Source organism: Sinocyclocheilus rhinocerous, unplaced genomic scaffold (assembly GCF_001515625.1).
Source record: "Sinocyclocheilus rhinocerous isolate Xijiao unplaced genomic scaffold, SAMN03320098_v1.1 scaffold470, whole genome shotgun sequence".
NCBI lineage: Eukaryota > Metazoa > Chordata > Actinopteri > Cypriniformes > Cyprinidae > Sinocyclocheilus > Sinocyclocheilus rhinocerous.
Genome location: NW_015637537.1, coordinates 988,006 through 1,008,552, shown reverse-complemented (window position 1 = coordinate 1,008,552; position 20,547 = coordinate 988,006). Strand labels below are relative to the sequence as shown.

The following is a 20,547-nucleotide window of genomic DNA, read 5'->3' as shown; positions in this document are numbered from 1 at the left end:
CCAACCACTTTAATTTATTTTGTTTTAATTATTTTTTTTATCACTTTTTTTTTTTAAACAAAAAAAAAAAACCTATATTACAGTAATAAGAATCAAATGAGAATCACAATTTAAAATAATAGAAATGACAAAAAAAGGATAATGTTCAGATAATGAGAACAGGGGGAAATGCGCTTAAATGTCTTACAACTATCCTAATGCTCCTAAAATAGGCTGCCTTTTTAATGCAAAATATAATTTCTTCTTTCTTATATGGAAATAATAATACTACATTATTTCTTTTGGTTTTGGGGTTAGATGGGACTTTGTGAGCCTCTGTGTGTCCATCTCCACATCCCTGTCTCCTGCTCTCTGTTTCCCAGCGTGTGCGCCCCAGATGGGAGGCAGGAGCAGGTGGCATGTTCCAGGCTGGGCTTTTCTCTCTAATTAAGGCATCACAAGCTCCCACTACAGCCTCCGCTCAAACACCCCGGCCTGCTGCAGAGCCCGAAGGGAGGGAAAAAACAGCACAGGAGAGGGAAACTAGGGACTGAGGAGGGAATCCTGATGGATAAGGAGGGAAAACCAACACAGTTCAGTAGTACAGGGTGTTTTTTTGTTTTTTTTTGGTTGGGAGGTTGGCATGATGTCGCTATGAAATTAAAGGGAAAGGTCATCCAAAAATGAAAATCCTGTCATCGTTTACTCATCTTCAAGCTGTTCCAAACCTGAATGAGTTTCTTTATTCTGTAGAAGAAGATATTTTGAAGAATGTTGGTAGTTTTTTTTTTTTTTGTTTGTTCAAAATATCCTGTTTTGTGGAAGAAAGAAACGCAGACAGGTTTGAGACAACTTGTGGATGAGTAAATAAGGACAGAATGAACTATGCCTTTAATTAATATTCATTATATGTGCAAAACTGCAAACAAGCTAAAAGGCTATTAAAATGAGTAAAACATCCTAAAAGAAATGATGATGAGTGACAGCAGCAAAGAGAAACTCCTTCCATACAGTTTTGATTGGGGGAAAAAAGGTCATTTTCAAATGTCAACTACCCATATGTAAAGCTAAATTAAGAGCAAAATACAACAGACAAATATAAATAAACCACATACACTCTTAAAAATAAAGGTGCTTCATGATGCCATAGAAGAACCTTTTTGTCTAAATGGTTCCATAAAGAACCTTTAACATCTGAAGAACCTTTCTGTTTCACAAAAGCTTCTTTGTGGCGAAAGCAGGTTCTTCAGATTATAAGAAAGAGATGGTTCTTTAAAGAACCTTTGACTGAATGGTTCTTTGTGGAACCAAAAACGGTTCTTCTATGGCATCGCTTCGAGTGTAATGGTCATTTTCCGCCAGGACATTATCCAGTAATTTCACAGACAATGCAAAACAACTCCAAATACAAGTAAAACACCTTTAAAAACTCAATATGAATATAAAGTACACCGTGCCCTGTTTTTTTTTTTGTAACGGCTGATTTGACTGAGAATCTATTACATGTTTGTAAATCTGCACGCAGTGAATTCTCCACCGGCTTCTTACCATGACATTGTCGTTCATGTCTCTCATGTCTCTCATGTGGTAGAGGTCCATGCAGACTTCAGCGCGGCTGCTGGAAGCCACCCTGTCCCCTGAGTGTCCCGCCTGAGGAAGCTCAAAATATGTGCTGTCTGGCTCGCTGTAATAACACAGAGAAAAGGTACGTGAATTAGAAGCACGCCAAAGGTCAATTCTTCGTACTGTAATTCACAAAAACAAACTGCAGTTTATCCTGAAATTGTGCCAATTAATTGCTACTAATATCAACATAAACCGCATTATGTAAATGCACGCAAATGAACTCACAGGGTACTCCACAAGTTTTCAAAGGTTGTACCCTCATCAGCGGTGGACGACTGGGACATCTTGGATGTTGGACAATCCACCGCAGGGCAGATCACACTGAAAATCACATAACAAACAAGAGGAACATGCATAAAGCAAAAGCAACCTTTAAAACAGTGAAATGACCCGCTGCAGTTCAGTATGCGTTCTTTCAACTGCAAACCATCAACCATAAAGCATTTCTGCAATTCTTACGTTAAATAGATATTTCAATTTTAAGGGTTCCCTTTTTTACCTTTTTTTCCCCCCAGTGTACCACACGGACTTCTTTACATCTTGTATGTGCATTTTATTTATTTTTTGTTTTTTTTTACAGTTTTATAGTAAAAAAAAAAAAAACCATGAGGGTGAAATTAAGGGTGAATTATTTCTTTAAAAAATATTTTGAATCTATTTTTTTTTTATCAAACTGAGCAGAATACTCTAAAAAGAGATGAATGAAAATGACATTTGAAATTAATTAATTTATTTTTAATTGATTTATTTTTATTTATTATCCTCCAAAATCCTTCAAATGACATGTAATACCAACATAATGATTCTACATTTTAATCATAGTCGTTATTCATTAACGGACTTCAGCAATTTTATAATAGACACTAAATTGCTCTGTATTCATGCTTTGTAAAAAGGCTCTTTCTGAACTGCACCATTGTTTAAAGACTGAACACACACAGGATTCGATTTGAAAGTAATTTCCACCCTGCTGCCCAACGCATCTTCTGAAGTTTGAGTCCCCGCAGATTTTGAGGCTGGATGCACAGATTCAGAATAAAGATGCCAGGCTCGGCGTGTCCGAACCTGCCTGGCACTGCTCCACTGTGACAGCGCTGCAGACCACAAGCTTCCTCCATCATATTACTCACAGGAAGTGAGGGCTATACGAGTCTATCAAGAACAAGTCAACACAGAAAGTGAGTCTGCTGCGGCTGTGGATCATACTTTAAAACATCCGATAAAAAATTACACAATTTCATAAGTTCAGATGTGAAAGCAGGTTATGTCATTTAGTAGTAATGTATTAACATTGGTCAAGATTTTGCACTCAAATGATTTTATGTAATTTGAATGTAAGAAAAAAACATTACTTTTTTTTTTAAAGAAAAAGCAAGATAAATTACTCAGATATCCATATCTTAATATATTATTACGGAATAAAAAAAAAACATCAATACAATCGTGAATGATATTTAAAGATGCTACACCAAGCTTGTTTAATTTTACTCATACTTGTGCAATGGGATAAATTTGAAGAAAATAATAACCGCAGTACTGTTTTTTATCACACTGTTAGACTGTTTCCACACAGTCTGACGAATATATCCTGTAACATAGCATTTATATGTAATTACACATGAATGTAAATTAAGTAGGCTATATCTAAAATAATGCACTCACCTTATAAAAAAAAATAATAATAAAACTAGATAATTAAATGTTGGTAATATTTCTACCCCTGCGATTTTTTTAAATTCAATTCAATTCCTATATGGGCTTGACTAAAAAATACCCTGAACATTCACCACGTTTTTGTCCAGGAAAATATATTGTAAAGAAAGTAAGCTTAGTCCATTAAACACATTTTGATCTTAATCATGCCACCAACAAAAATGAACTTGGCGTAAAGCAGTTTTACGATCATGGATAGCCTACTTCAGCCACATCTCAATAGGACAACAATTGTGAAGCGGCAAAAATGTAAAAGATAACTTAATCAGTTATATACATTTATAACATATATATACACGTAACATTTATAATAATAGGCTACTCTTTTCTTGAGAAAACTGTTCAGCCTTTCGGTTAACAGCTGCCGTCTCGGAATAGCGGTATATCTTCACTTGTTTACAAAAAAATAAGATGCTATTATAACTGTAATTTAGAGAAAATAATTAACAAAAATAAAAATAGTTTAAAATCAACATTCTGCTAGTAAATGCACACAATTATTTTACTTAAAACAGAGGTTAAGAATAATTCATTCGCCATGACAACTATAGCCCGGTCTCCCCTTAATTTAAAATGAAATAGATGGGTCTTAATTTGCTCATTTAAAACAAATAAATAAAAAAATAACAAATTAAAAATGAAAAGGAAAACGTTTTCTCCTATAAGTGCCTTCAGGCAGAACTCGAATTCTCTGTAGCGCAGCGCGCGTCGCGTCGCGTCTGTTCCCTCGGCAACACCGCGCGCACAACACCGTCCTCTGAAAGGTGCATTAGATCAATTATATTTCACGCAGACAAAACTGACTGAACATTTGAAAGGACTAATCTATGATCACATTTTTAACACACCTCCCAAAATCATATATTTTGCTCCTAAATGCTCCTTTAGCCCTATATCTTATTAGCCTATTCTAAAAAAAAAAAAAATATTTATCCACTTTCCGTAGCCTATTGGATGTAGGCCTAACGATAGCCTTTCAAAATTAAAATTGATTAGAAAGAAAGAAAAAAAAAGAAAGAAAGAAAGAAAGAAAAAGTCTCTAAATAAATCGTTTCAATCTGTGAATAGCTACAGAAGCTCAATTAACTGAATTCAGTGATAGGGCAGGGTTTCACTTAAACGGCAAGCCCGAGCTCTAGCGTCGTGTTTACTAACGTTGACCTGTATTCCCGAGGCGGCTGCCACCTTGAGAGGAGCTAAAGCTCTGGCAGCAATTATACACACACACAACAGGGATTCAAGCGGAGAATTGAATTATCATTTGACAAAGGCCTTGAATGAGCTGTATCTTACCGAAGCTCACGGCGAACAGCTCCAAAACTGATCAGCCATAGCTCACCGGTGAGTGCGTAATGGACGAAAAGTGCTCTGTTATTCCTCTGTAGCGCTTAACTTCAGACCGGGTTTCAATATATAGCCTATGCTAAAACAGAGGAGCCCCAAAAGATTGGGAAATTAAAAAAATATTAGCCTATTCATACAGAGTACAAACTCAGTAGGCTATTCAGCGCAGTACTAAACTAACACAGCACCCTTGACAACCAATCCGTCCCACACACACATCTATCTCCTGCACTCCACTGCTGCCATCAACACATATTCAATCGGATTTAAAAATAAATTTACAATAGCCTATACTATCATTTATAATATACGACGTTGTCGTTTTAATTTAGTTTATTATTTCTTTACTGTTAGCCTAATGTATGCTATAGCCAAAGGCATAATATTTAATAGGCTAGTCATGTAGGCTAACAGTAATATTAATATAACAATATATAATTTAATAGCCTATAACATAATCGAATAAAATATAATATAGCCTAATACATTAAAGAAATAGAAACAGATATCAAGTGGGCTAACGTTAGGCTGCAGCTTAATGAATTGTGTAGGCAACTTGTGAAAAGAAAACAGAAAAAAGCGCTCTCTTCAGAAGTCCATCTTTCTTATCAAGCATAGGTTTAGTCTACTGTAAGATACATGTTGACAGACAATTATCATAGTGAACTCTGACCACTGCATCACCTTTGTGGGACACTCATCGATTTTCCTACTGATAGACAAACACAAACTAACACATTAAATCGCTATGGTACACTTAGGCTACTGTTTTAGTTCAAAATAACTACATTACGAACTTGAAAAAATTAATCGATCAGTAGGGTGATTGGAAAATATTTTTTTTCTTCTTCTTCTTTTATTTTTTTTTTTGCATTATTAACGAATTTGAATACAACTAAGTTCCTTAACTAACACAAATCTAGTCTATAATAATACGCTATTGGCGTGAATGATTGAAGCGTGATGAGATCTTGCTGCGTTCACTTAAAGTGGGTGGGTTTAATGCTTACCTTCAGCAATGTGAGCGCTAGATATTATTCCCATAAACTGTCCTTTTTTACCGTGACAAATATTACATATAGTGAAGAGTTCAAACACACCGTAAACACTATGTTTATATTACATTTACTTACCAAACAAGTTATATTCCTGGCTTGCAACAACCTAATGCGATGTTGTCTGGATCCCAAACTCAGTTCCCTTGACCTGCAGCTGACCCTACAGCCTTGTCGTGTAGCAAACGAGCTGCGAATTAAGCCATCGAACAACAAAACGCACCCTGAATCTCTCCTTGTAGTTAAAGGCCGGATGCGAGAGAGGCAGATGAGGCAGATTATGCAGGTACAGCAGGGTAATAGGCTGGCGGGGTGTGAGAGCACTTGGCTGTGCAGGGGTGGGTTGGGAATCGTTGGGGGACGGGAGGAGGCGTTAGTTAGTTAGCCGCCGTCTGGGCGCACGCGAGCGGGAAACACTAATCCCAGCTCGATAAATGTGATTAAAGCTGGACATTTACATCCTCACTTTATTTGTTATATGCGTAAGGCGTGACAGTCTAATTCGACTGTAGAAAGACTATAGAACTGTCCCTAACAAAATCGTAGACATCGATTTGATTCACCTGCCTCTCCTGACAGCATAAACACGTTTTTGCATTTGCTTTGAAATGCATACGCGCGAATAATAAAGTCATAAAATTGAGAAAAGTCATAAAAGTACTCGGCCTGAGCTTAGTAAATATATTTATTGTAAAAGCATATATCCTACTGGAAAATAGACGACGAAACAACATTTCCCACAATTCCCTCGTGACGCCGACAATAAAGCGCGGCGCTGATTGGCCGTCAGCATGACACAAATGACGCTCTCGCATACGTCACTTCCGACACAGTAAGCGATTCGGTTAGAGACCGTTTGATTGAGACGGTCGATGCTTATCAGTGTCTTTTTGTTTTATCCTGCAAATGTCTTAATAATTGACCAAAAAACTCTTCGGACCAGTGCTTACGATACTCAAAAAGGTAACTTGTTATAACGCGTACAGCTAGTGTTCTGTTAAAGCAGACATTAGATTAGACGTGGAACCAGCTTTGTAACTTTAGTAACGTTAAGCGCACTGATACGGAGCCGTTAACGTTTCTCAAAGCCGGACGATAGACGATTTATGGATTATCTTTGTCGTTTCTAAAATCGTATAATTTTTTTTTAAAAGTAGTCGTAATATTTAGATTTAACACACGATTTATCGACCAGCCTGCTACCTGGGTGAATCTCACTTGTTATTAAGTATAGGCCATATCATCCCAAAATCAAAAAAATAGAAATAAGAAACTTATTTTGCATGGAACATTACTTACTATGAGCATTACTTAAGTATGTGTGCAAAGTGGTAATATTTGTAATACATTTAATGCTGATTTATAGCCTTTATTCTGGTTTATTGAGATTTAAACATCTCAGAATGGTCTACAGTAGTGTAAATCTGATGAGAATCATGCAAATAAACTTTAAGTAAAATGTCTTGAAATCTTAATGTTCCTTAAATGGGCTTTGTTTAACAAATGTATTTATTTTACTTTCTGAAAAATATATCTTTTGATTTTGTGGTGAAGTATTCTTTGAATAGGTTTCGACTGTCTTTGTGTCTCTGACACAACCTCTTTTTTTAGTATATTACTGTCAAAATTTCAAAGTATGCATCAACAAAAAAAATTTAATATTTTAAGATTTACTGTTGGTTCCATAGCATGAATTTCTCCGAGGTCTTCAAGCAGTCCAATCAATTGTGCAAAGTTTCTCCAGATGGGAAATATTTGGTAAGATGCTTTTCTTACAGCTATCAACATTTTCACATGACAAATCAGTTTATGGCTAGAATTGCATACTTCCAAACTGATCTTAATCTTTCTTATTAATTACCACATTTAATTTGGGCTTGTAGGCCACCTGTGTTCAGTACCGCCTGGTGGTCCGTGATTTCAACAGCCTTCAGATCGTGCACCTGTACACATGCCTGGACCCGGTGATGCACATGGAGTGGTCCTCTGACTCCCTCTTCATCCTTTGTGCCATGTACAAAAGAGGACTAGTGCAGGTATGACAAGCTGCCCATTGCATTTATTGATGCACTTTTACCTGATTTCATTCTGGCTATTTTTAGCCTTTACCTAGAAGGTCTTAAAAAAAAAAAAATCTATAAAAGTACATCCATACGTCTTCTCAACAAGACACATGATCTGAGGTCTCACATCTTTGCTTGTCACTTTTTCAGCAATTGAATAAAATCTCCTGTCTATTTAAATCAGCTTACCTTTGTAAAGGAAGCAAGCGCCAGTCTTTCATGTTGAGCCATTCAACAGGGCGACAGGATTCAGAAATGTTTGTTACTGAAGGTACTTTGTGTTGCTGTGTATTCGCTCTCTCAGGTGTGGTCTCTAGAGCAGCCGGACTGGCACTGTAAGATAGACGAGGGTTCGATTGGACTAGTCTCGTCACGCTGGAGTCCTGACGGGCGACACATACTCAACACCACTGAGTTCAATGTAAGTATGGCAGTAGGAGGGGTCAGTTTCGCACCGTGTCAACTGTTGCTGCCCATAAATAAAGACCTGAAAATAACAGACAGTCCATGCACAGGACTGATTCGTTCAATGGGGTCACAATCAGAAAAGAGAGTTTAAACACTGAGACAACACATGATTAAACACATGAGACATAAAGTACAAAAATAACTAAAAATAACACCTTTTGGACTAATAGTACTATCAGCAAAATATGATGGTGTTTTTTTTGTTTCGTGTACATGAATGAAAAATGACCCTACATGTTATTTTCATTGTACACTACCTTTCAAACGTTTGGGGTCGGTACGAATTTTGTAATATTTTTGAAAGAAGTTTTTTCTGCTCGCCAAGGTTGCATTTATTTGATCATAAATCCAGGATTTTTAAAATAAACTATTTAATTTTCTGGTAAAGCATACACTTCACCAAACTTGAGGTCCAGTAAGGGAAACAACAGTACAGTACGTTTAAATGTACAGAAATAATTGGAAACAAAATCATGTAAAAGATGTCAAAAAATATTAAAAGGGTAGTCAAAATATTAAAAGTCAAATAAAATAATAAAAGTCAAAATATTCCAGTGATTACAACATGAAGACATATAGAACGATAGATGAACAAATAAAGGCAAATGTTACATATTGTGAAATATAATTTCAATGAACCCTTGTGCGACCTTTTGGACATTTTTGTCCATTTTTATTTTTTTTTATAATTTTGCCTGCGTTATTGCCAACTGCATAAATTTTGCCACAGGTGTGTATTTTTATTGGAATTTTACTATTTCATTTCCATTTCCTTTAAATCTGTTTTGCACTAGGTACACAAAATTGTTCCTCTCAGGACCTTTTGGACAAAAATGTCCCTATTGAAACCCATTAAAACGGCTATTTTTAATCACAGTACCATTTAACTGTAAAATGATGCACTTTTTGTTAATAGGCTTTCATTCTGTTGGCAAGGCTTCAACATTTTTTATTTTTTTTTTACCAGATTGTGTCATTTTTTCAGGTTTGGCCTATAACGCAAATACTCGCTTTATTCCTGTTTTCTGCTTCTGCCTGATAATTGGATAAATAATGCAGCTATAATTGTGTGGGTGTGGTTTGTATGTGTGTCATAAAAAAACAAATTGTGTGTGTGTTCTTGTAATATTTGAGAGAGAAAAACTCTGCTGCAAATCACAAATCCAACCACTGTGTGCACCAGCAGAGTTTTGCTGGCATCTAATGGGGAAAATGTGGTACTGCGCCCAAACAAAATCTTACTGAAAGCTCATTTTTTGAGATATCAACCTCAAATTTGGAATACAACTTGTTTAGATTTATGGCGTTGATTTTCTAGCAGGTATAGAGTTCAACATGTTTCATGAAGTATATATTTTATATAAAATATCGTTCATAAATCATTTTCATAAACTTAAACCTCTAACTTTTTTTTTTGGTTTCACTTTTTAACCTTTTTTTTTTTACTTCAGCAATAATCTGCCATGGGTCTTCTTTAAAATGAGACTAAACTTAACTCTGTGCTCCCATTTTATGACAGTTCTTTTGACACTGACATTTTTGTCCACTATGGACCTATGTGTAACTTTTTTAAGTGACGCACAAGGGTTAAAAATAACATTTTTCTATTGTAATATATTATAAAATGTAATTTATTCCTGGGACGCAAATCTGAATGTTCAGCATCAGTGTCATTCTAATATGTTAATTTGGTGCTCGAAAAACATTTCTGATTATTATTACAGTTGTGCTGTTTTCTGCACGAAAACTTTGATGCATCTTTTCTTGATCCATTTAATGCATCCTTGCTGAATAGAAGTAATTCTTTTAAAAAAGGGGAAAAAATAAATCTTAATGAACCCAAACTTTTAAATGGTAGTCTGTTATGAAATCTTGATGTTACTGTCCTCCTCTCTCTCCTTCTCTCTTTCTGTCAGTTCTGGATTACACTTGGGCCGAGTGCCACAGTAGTCTGTCGCCTGAACTTGATTCCAAGAATTACTGACAGGTGTTGAGATGCTGGACAGCTGTGTGTGTGTGTGTGTGTGTGTGTATGTATGAGAGTTAAGTGTCCGTCTGTCTGGAATTCTTGCTCTTTGTCTAGAGTGTCTGAGGCTGAATGACGGACGGCTGGACATTTGTCTGTTGTCTTCCATCTGACGTCTCTGTTACAGGCTTCCATAAATGAACAGTACACTATCTGTTTTAATAATAACACATCCACTATTACGAATGGTCCTTTATAAAGCCGCTTATGGTACATAGTGTGTTTGAAAATTAGACAAAGACTCAATTCACAGGCCATTCGAGTCAGCTTGCTCCACTAGGGTGCCACCTCCTAGAGGATACCAACAGAACAGTATAAAGGTGGCAGGCACATGCGTCACACCACGTGAAAGTGAATCCTGAGCGGTGAACTCATTTTCGGCAGCCGAACTTTCGGTGCATCTCTAATTATTGGCAACATCAGAAATGGATATTATATAATAGCTTCTTTTTTGAACATTTTAACAATTTAAAAATATTAAAAAATGATTTTTTACATGGCACCCCCGTTGGGAAACACTGTATTAGACATCTAATACTGTATGTTAGCATCAGCAAACCTTATGAGCTGTGTTGTTCATCATGGCAGAGCAGTTTATTGAATACTGAGTAGGTGTCGACATGAGAAGCACAATGACATATGATTGGCATATTTACTTGAGTTTGCAGATACGATAAGTGGTCTGCCTTGTGTACATATAAGAACACATTACTCTTGGCTGAAGGTCAAGAAAAGCTTAATTTAGCATTTTACAGTCCATTGATGCCTGAACGATACAGACTAGAACAGCAGATGTCCATAAACAACTGTTTAAACTTTTTACTTTGTATTGCTAATATACTTGATGTAGGGCATATTCTCACTAGTTTATTTTTTATTTTTTATACTAGTTATAATAATGTGTCCCCACAATGCATTTGATTAGACATTTTATTTCATGTGATGGATGAACCAGAAGTAAGATCAGACAAGATTCTTCTACTCATTATAACCAACTTATTTAATAACTTAAGTCATTAAATTGCAGGCAAACGTTTGTGTTAGTGTTATTTTGGTCCATCTGTACCCATGTAGTTTTGTCAGGCTTATTTTTTTGGCATATATATACAGTGCCTTGCGAAAGTATTCATTTTTTTCATGTTTTGTTATGTTGCTGCCTTATGTTAAATTGCTTTAAATTACTTTTTCCCCCACATCATTCTACACTCCATACACCGTAATGGCAAAGCAAAAAAACCAAACAGGTTTTTAACATCTTTGCAAATTTATTAAAAATAAAAAAAAACTTAAATGATTCCACTGCATAAGTATTCAAACCCTTATCTGGGACAGTAGAAATGTAGCTCAGGAGCATTCATCATAACTTGCCGAACTGGCAGGTGTTAATTTCAAACCCTGTTTAAATTGTTAGCTTGGTTCTCTTCATTTAATATTTTGTTGTATCATATTGTCTTCTTTGTATGGAGAGCATAGCTTGAAATAAAACTTTTCCAAACATTTAACAAAACATTCCCCACTGTGAATATATAGTTTTCTCTTAATTTGCCTTTGTTTTAGGATAAATGTACTTCATTGTCTTCCATATTGTCAGCTGTTATTGTAATCTGTGAAGGCTTGAATTCATCCAAACTTTTTTTGACCAGTCAGCTTTTTTGTCAGGTATATTGGGTATTTTCTGGAACTTAAATCTGTTTGTAAACCACCGACCTGTGTTTCACTGTTGACCACCTGAAGGTGCAGATTGGGGTTGTATAGTTAAATTAAATAGATATTTCCATTTAAAAAATGTTTTTTTTCCTCACAGTTGAGAGTCACCGTCTGGTCCCTGTGCACTAAAGCTGTATCCTACATCAAGTATCCTAAAGCCTGCCAGAAAGGTGAGTGAATGCGAGTCAGATGTATAACTAGCTGTATAAATGTTTGTGGGAGAGGAGATGTAAGGACAGGGTCACAGAAACATGAATCATGTGGGTATTTACCTGTAATATAAGTCTCGTCCCTGGATGTCTAGCCAGACGTGAGCTCTCACAGACAGCTGGTAAACGGCACATAGTTCTCATAACCCCCTGTCAGCATGAAGTGAACTCACACTCCAGAAGACATTAAGTTCATATCACGCATGACTGCCGTAGATTCTCATTTTCTGGCCAGCACCGTGTGGATTCAGCTATCTGTCTCCACTGTCGCTCGAAGATTGAGCTGTAACCTTCAGATCAGCTGATGGAAAACTCCTGTTGAAAGGTGCTTCTGTCCTAGCATCGTGTTGTCCGTCTGACAGAGTGAATTATGAACATTTTAGTCATTTATTTTTTGCAGCCATGGGTTAAAGTTATGGAGCACAATTCCATTCATAACATAATTGGCATTTGTCCAGTGTTGGGGAAGATACTTTGACACTGTAGCTCATAATGTAAAGTAGTTCAACAGTAGTCAAGCTACTTTTTGAAAAAAGGAGTTTGTTACACCACAAGCTACTACAACAATTAACTACACTTACGCTACTTAAAAGAGCAATGTTAAATATGTACACTACAGTGTTATTATAGTTAACAACCTAAAAAAAAATGTTGTTACTTAAAATAAATATAAAACACATCCAAGGCAATATGCCTCATTTTTGTATAGTTTAAATTGATGTACTAAAATAACTAAAACTGATAAAAAATAATAATAATTAAAAACAGCCTTTAAAAACAATAACTAATTAAAATGGCAAAAACACAACAAAATCCCTTAAACATTAACTAAAACACAATGAAAAAGGAAAATATAAAAATAAAACGAAACTATAATAGTATCTATACTAGTACTAAAACTGTAATAGTACTAATGATACTAACCCTAATACTAATAATACAAACTACTACTGTTCAAAAGTTTAGAGTCTGTAAATTTTTTATGCTTTTATTTCTCTTATGAATTTATTTGATCAAAAATAGGATTCTTTGATGAATAGAAAGGTCACAAGAAAATCATTTAATTTACAATAGAGGCTGATTATAGCGACATAAATGTATTTACTGTCACTTTTGATCAATTTAATGTTCTTGCTGACTAAATATTAATTTCTATATAAAAAAGTCTTACCGAACCAAACATTTTGAATGAGCTGTCAATTGAAATAATTATTTGCAGTACAGGTAACCGGAAACATGCTTCAGTGTGATGCTTCATCCACGTCACTAGGTGTCAGTGTGAATCCAAGGTGACTGCTACAGGTGCATCTCAATAAATTAGAATGTCGTGGAAAAGTTCATTTATTTCAGTAATTCAACTCAAATTGTGAAACTCGTGTATTAAATAAATTCAATGCACACAGACTGAAGTAGTTTAAGTCTTCATGTATTGAGTACATGTACAGTAAATGAACATACTTTCCAGAAGGAATGCTTTCCAACAATTCACTAAAAATGTTTTTATGAAGTATTCTATTTTATGTTCTTATGAAGTATTCTAATTTGTTGTGAATTGGTGGGTTTTTGTTAAATGTGAGCCAAAATCATCACAATTAAAAGAACCAAAGACTTAAACTACTTCAGTCTGTGTGCACTGAATTTATTTAATACACGAGTTTCACAATTTGAGTTGAATTACTGAAATAAATGAACTTTTCCGCGACATTCTAATTTATTGAGATGCACCTGTATATCAGCCAGCATGCTTATATTAATATAATCAATAGCGCATGTTTGACTATTTATGCTTCAAATATACAAATGTGTTTCAGGTGTGGACTTCACTGCAGACGGCCGTTATATGGCTCTGGCCGAGAGACGGGAGTGTAAAGACTACATCAGTGTGTTTGTGTGCGATGACTGGCATCTTCTCCGAGTGAGTGCAGCTATCAAAGCTAGTATGCAGTTGTGTCTCTTCCACTATTCTCTCCCCCAAAAATTCCCGACCTTTGTTGTCTTTATCAGTAAAACTGGCAAAATCATTGAATCACTTCAGATGAAGATACATGACTTGATTCTCAAATACTTGTATTAAACGTTTGGTAACTACGTTAGTTAACATGAACTGACAATGTACTATAATTTTACAGCATTTATTAATCTTAGCTAATGTTATTAGAGATTAAAAATTGCATCTGTTAACATTAGTTGAATAAAGAATAGAAAAATGTTTCTTATTGTTAGTATGTTAGTTATTGCATAAAATAAAGTTAACAAATTAGATCTTACTGTAAAGTGTTACCAAACATTCTTGTATTGTTTTTAAAGAACAACCCTTTGTTTGGTGCACAAATTAAAAAAATATTTAATACTTTTTTTATTTAACTAAGTATTGTTGTTGTTGTTATTTAATCACTTTTTTGTAAATAAGCTTTTTAGTAGTCATGAAAGCATGTAAATATTAAATAACAGTATGTACTTATTTTTATGGTAATAAATGGTGATTATTTTTTAATAAAAATTACCATAAAGGCAGTACAACAAATATTACTAAAATGTTACAGATTTACATAATTAAAGGTGCTGTATGTAAGTTTTTGACTCTACTAAAGCATAAAAATACCATAATATGTTTGCAGATACTTAAGAAACATGCTAAGTTAACATACTTGTTTATCTGAAAAACAATGCTACAGTCAGTTATTCTCCTTTGAAAATGTGCGTTCCGGGACGGAATGTCGGTCTCTGTTTTGGTTTGTGAAACCCGCCCACTGCCAGTTTACCCAATTGTATTTCGGCACCCCAGGTTGCCAGTTGGTGGAAAACACAGCGTATTTCATTTCAGTCATGGAAGCTGGCAAACGAAAGGGGTCAGAGCGGGAAATAGAACTTTCTGCCATCCTAAAAAGCCTCGACATCCGTCCAAAAAACTTTATGATCAACAACGGTATAATAAAAGCAGAATAAATATTGGAGATGCGTTTGAGAGATGGTTGCTGGTGTGGTCAATCTGGCAACCTGCGTGTGCATCAAGTCTTAGGAGGATGGACCGGGTGAAAAAAACCCTCTCCAATATTTTGAATTTGGACTGCAATACCTAGTTCAACCACTCTGTGTCAATCCTACATACAGCACCTTTAAAATAAAACTATTATTATTATTATCAGAATGAGAAATAAGACTAAATGTTAAAAAAAAAATCACAAAAAAAAAGTGGTAAATGGTCATGAAGAATTAAGATATGACATTTTTGATGCAAGAAACATTGACTGGCATTTCTAAGTTTTTTTTTATTATTATTTTGTCTGTAGCATTTTGAGAGCGAGACTCAGGATCTGGCGGGGCTGGAGTGGTCTCCTAACTGCTGTGTGCTTGCGGTGTGGGACAACTGTCTCGAGGTAGGGTGCTCTGTCTTAACATTAAAGAAAATCACTGCTTATGGTCACAAAAGACTTCTTTCCCAACCAGTTTTTGGTCATTGACCATAGATCAAATGGTTTTGCCATCAAATGGTCGGTGAATGGTTCATTCTCAGTCTGTCTGATGCAGCAACAGGGTTCTTATCAACAGAATTCGATTTTTGTCATAGAAGCAATTTTAGTTTAATAAACTTTTAGAAATTATTAACCATTCAGATGAACTCTCTCCTCAGTATAAAATTCTATTGTATTCGCTGGACGGTCGCCTATTGTCCTCCTACAGTGCGTATGAGTGGTCTCTAGGCATAAAGTCGGTCGCCTGGAGCCCCAGCAGCCAGTTCCTGGCCGTTGGCAGCTACGATGAGAAGGTAAAAAATCTCTTCAAGAAACAGATGAGAAATATCAGTGTTATATAATATAATCTGTCTAAAAGAGAGTTTTGATGGGCTTTCCATGAGGTTCGGATCCTGAATCATATCACCTGGAAGAAGATCACAGAATTTGAGCATCCAGCCACCATCATAAACACCAAAGCTGTAAGTGTCTGGAGGAGAAAACTCTCAGTCTCAACTTTACTTTAATCTGCACTGTTGTAACAATTCACTACTTCACCTCTATATTTGTTGAATATGCACTTTTTTAAAACTGTTGGTTTATATATACATGTAGACTGATGTCTTTGGTTGGTTATGAGCATTTTCAAGAGAGCATGTGTAGTTAAAAATAGCAGGGATCTTTATTTTCTTCGGTTACATGTCCGAATGGTGTGAGGTGGAAATGACTCTGTATTAGCCATATTATACAAGGCTGACTATTTCAGAAAACCCACAAAATAAATAAAGGGCTCATTGGAAAAACTTGCCTATGCAAAAAGACTAAAAATGTTTTTATACATACAATTGACTGCAGTTTCCAGTTGAAATGAACAACAACCATTTTTATTCCTTTGCACAGAAATTATTATTACAGGGACAGATTAGCCATTAATAGAGTCTTTTAACCTCAAAACACTTTTACCATTGTGCATGATTTATAAACTAATTAATTTTGTAGTTTGTATGACATAACCAGCTCCATATGTATGGCTTTTCTGATGTTGTAAACTTGCTTGTTAGTGCACCTGATACAGCAGTAGTCTGAATTGTACTTGCAATGAAGAGTGTTTAGGTACAAGTATTGTAAAAAAAAACAAAACAAAAAAAGCTTAGTTATAGTAACATTAATTTGACTATCACTCACAGGGCATTTCATCTCCAAACTGCCACAATACGTATGACTACCGATGTAATAAATTGTTGCTAGATTGTTTGTTTCAGATAAAACAAAACACACTTTTTGTGTCACTCACTGGACATTTCACTTTGTAAGTATCGTGAAACATGTCAGAAGCAACGTACTATCATTTTGCATATATGTTGCTATAAACACGTTTTTCCAATAAGCCTGGGTTGCACAAACTGGACCATTGTGGAAATATTCATTTTGCATGTTTATAAATGAAAAACTTTAAAAATTAGTCAGTGTCTTTTTTTTTCTGGTTGAATACTCTTATCACACTGTGTGTGTGTTTTCTAGGTGGTGTTTAAGGAAGTGGAGAAAAGACCTGTTGTGGGCAGTGAGGATCTTTCTATTCATCAGCTGACTGTGGATAATTCGCTGTTTAGCACACAGAGCAAGTGTAAGTTTCATTAATCTTGGTAGGACTCATTTCTTGATAGGTAAACTATGTTTATAATGTGAGGAGGGTGTCTATTATGTGTGCTGGCACTAATATTATTACCTGCTATGCAGACAGCACTGTTTCAGTGGAGTCTGTAGATTTAACATGGTGGCAGGTCATTAAAAATGATGAGTAACTATTTCTATTACTGGACTGTTGACAGCGGTCTGCAGATGCCGCTACATAAATCTCACCAGCATCATGGTAATAGAGATCTCATGTTACAATGAGCCCACTTTTCTACACAGAAAGTGGTTATATGAAAGAAAACAAGATTTATTGAAACTAAGCTGAAAAAAAAACTTGAGAGCCTTAACATTTGACCACATATTACATGTAGTTGACAGATCAACACCAGTTCAGCGACTTGGTTATATGCTAAGGTTATCCAGTCACAACAGAGTCAATTTACATATAAACCAGGTGCACATGAGTGGTGTGCAGGTGCGCATGCGTGACCGAAATAAGAAATGTGCTGGGTTCCGACATAGTTGACTGCTGATAATGCACAATCACCATTTTAGATTGACTAAGTGTAATACTGCGTACGATTTCCATTCGAACTGAATGCATAAATCTAGGCTATGCGCTGCTGATTTCACAGCAAAACGCAAAAATATAAAAACTGTATAAAGTGCAATACAACTATTGTTAGAATTATTAATTATTTTATTTTTTATAGTTATATTTAATGGGTCACACTATTTGCAGTGTGAGCACCAAACCAAATCTCCAGGTGCTCTCATGAGAACCAGACTGAAAAGCGTATGTGCATTCCTGCATAGAGACATTTTAAAGATACAGTACAAAAAAATAGCCCTTTTTGGGGGGGTATGTTTTCATGAAAACATATCCAGGCTACATTCCACCCAAAAATAAAAATAAAAAAGGCATCTCATTACTATAATTATTTATGGCACATTTTATTTTATAGTAAATACAATTATGTGTTTTTAAATAATTTAATCATAATAATAATTTTAATAATTTTGAAGTTCCACTTAGCATTAATGCAGTACAACCAAAACAACTAAACTTTTATTAGTGGCATTTATAAAAGCATTTATAAGTGAAATTTAAGGTAAAAAATGAAATGCTACAAATGTGTACTATATGGTTTAGCACTAATGCACATCATCTGTTAGCTTACAGAATATACCGTTAGCCACAATATCTTGATTTCCAGGTTGGAGAGCTGTGTTGGGTTACAGGGCAAGGTGTTGAAATGGTTTCAATCTTTTTTAACAAACAGAAGTTTTAGTGTTTTTATTGGCCAACATAGTTCGTCCTCACATCCACTTGCTTGTGGGGTGCCACAGGGCTCAATTCTTGCCCCAGTTTTATTTTCTATATTTATGCTACTGATGGCTGCTATCTTTGAGAAATATGGAGTGTCCTTCCACCTGTACGCGGATGATACTCAGCTTTATTTTCCCTTGCAGCATAAATGTAAAGAATTCTTAGGACCTCTGTTGGATTGTCTAAATGAATTACAAATATGGTTAAAGCAGAATCTTTTAGTGTTAAACAAGAACAAAACCGAAATCATTTTGTTTGGTTTAAAGTCATATGAAGACTGTGCCCTTCATTTCGGTCATCTCTCTTCCTACTTTACACCCTGTGCTAAAAATCTTGGTGTTCTTTTCGATTGCAACCTGGGTTTTGAGAAACAAATTAGTGCAGTGGTCAAATTAAGTTTCTTCCACTTACGGCGTTTATCGAAAATCAAATCTTGTACTCTCTGTAAAACAGTTTGAACAGATTATTCACTTGTTTGTTTTATTGTTTAGATTACTGTAATTCTCTATACTATGGTACAAGTCAGTCCTCTAACAAATTACCAGCTTCTATTAGAGCAGCGCCGTCTTTGCCAATATTTAAATGCCTGCTTAAAAAACATCTTTTGTCAATCGCTTTTATCTAGCCATTTCAATTGTATTGTTATATTGTGTTTTGCTGTTTTGTGGTTGCTAATTTGTTTTTTGTTTTAGTTGTATTGTACAGCACTTTGGGTCAACCGGTGGTTGTGTGAAAGTGCTTTATAAATAAATAAATAAGCTTAAGTCCAGAAATAGGTAGTGAAATACATTTAAATTGTGAAAACTGTGCTTAACATTTTAATCTGATAGACTTGCCTTGTTTCAGATGAGATCACACAACTGCCAGCCCAGGTGCCAGTAATCAAGCCCGATCCAGACCGAGCCAACCCGAAAATCGGCATCTCCGCTCTGGCTTTCAGTGCTGATAATCGCTTCCTTGCTACAAAGAATGGTGAGGCAATCATGAACCCTGAATGTGAATTTCCATAACTTACATTACTAGATACTGATTTTAAATATTTTAAAGATTTAATAGATCACAGATCAAGAGCAATTTCTAGCGAGTGAAATATTTTAGAGGTGAGAGTAACTGCAAACATTTGTATTCAGTTAATACTAGATCCTGCAGGGGAATATGGTATATTTCTACATCACTATAATTTCCCCAGTCGATTAATCACTGTAGATTAAGAAAGTTGTTATATTGCTAAATATGCAAATGATCCATTATCTAATTAAACATACACTCATTTGCATTAATTTCCAGAACAGAAATCGGAGCATCTGATAAAGCCACGTTCAAAATTCGTGTTTCGTTTTGTTGAGACATAAAAGGTTTTTATATAGCTCTATAACTGCATAAATCAGAAATTACTGTAATTACCACAAATGTTCCGTTTTGGGTGAACAGTCTCTTTAACAAACCTGTCTGTTTTCTTTCCAGTAGTCTGAAAGAGGACCAGTAATGGAAGCAAAATCTCAAAATTGAACTGTGCCTGCCTTTAAGTGTTCCTTTCCATTATTTGTGAAGATTTGATAGATTTTTTTCATGACTTTTCTAGACCCAGAAATCTATAGAAGCCCGTTTCTGCCACTGAATAAAAAATAAAAGAGGTAATTGCGACTTTTTATCTCGCAGTTCTGACTTTTTTTTCTCATAATTGCGTGATACGAACTCTCAATTCTGACTTTTTTCACGCAATTGTGAGTTAAAAAGTCATAATTGTGAGATATAAACTCGCAATTCTGAGAAATAAAGTCAGAACTGCGAGATATAAACTCACAATTGTGAGAAAAAAAGTCAAAATTGTGAGATAAAAAGTCAAAATTGCAAGAAAAAAGTCAGAATTGTGAGTTTATATCACGCAATTCTGAGATAAAAAGTCAGAATTGTGAGATAAAAAGTCGCAATAACCTTTT

At 35.3% G+C, this 20,547-nt stretch overlaps 2 protein-coding genes across 3 annotated transcripts in view; one reads left to right on the top strand and one right to left on the bottom strand.

Annotated features, from left to right (window-relative positions):
- The window catches only part of LOC107748987 (tumor protein p73-like), an 11,355-nt gene extending 8,632 nt beyond the window's left edge, over positions 1–2,723 (bottom strand). Inside the window, exons 1-3 of the mRNA XM_016564027.1 lie at positions 2,572–2,723; positions 1,831–1,926; positions 1,528–1,663 (exon numbers count right to left, since the gene is read on the bottom strand). Of these exons, the coding sequence (XP_016419513.1) occupies positions 1,528–1,663; positions 1,831–1,926; positions 2,572–2,723 (384 nt within the window). The remainder of the gene's footprint in view (positions 1–1,527; positions 1,664–1,830; positions 1,927–2,571) is intronic.
- Positions 2,724–6,530: 3,807 nt separating this feature from the next.
- Positions 6,531–20,547, top strand: part of LOC107748967 (WD repeat-containing protein WRAP73-like) — a 16,247-nt gene continuing 2,230 nt past the window's right edge. Inside the window, exons 1-11 of one of the 2 annotated variants that reach the window (XM_016564002.1) lie at positions 6,531–6,549; positions 7,406–7,475; positions 7,601–7,753; positions 8,085–8,201; positions 12,079–12,151; positions 14,002–14,105; positions 15,481–15,567; positions 15,822–15,956; positions 16,047–16,124; positions 17,164–17,266; positions 19,454–19,579. In XM_016564002.1, coding sequence (XP_016419488.1) covers positions 7,407–7,475; positions 7,601–7,753; positions 8,085–8,201; positions 12,079–12,151; positions 14,002–14,105; positions 15,481–15,567; positions 15,822–15,956; positions 16,047–16,124; positions 17,164–17,266; positions 19,454–19,579 — 1,045 coding nt within the window. In that variant the 5' untranslated portion in view covers positions 6,531–6,549; position 7,406. The other variant, XM_016564001.1, reaches the window with a different exon arrangement.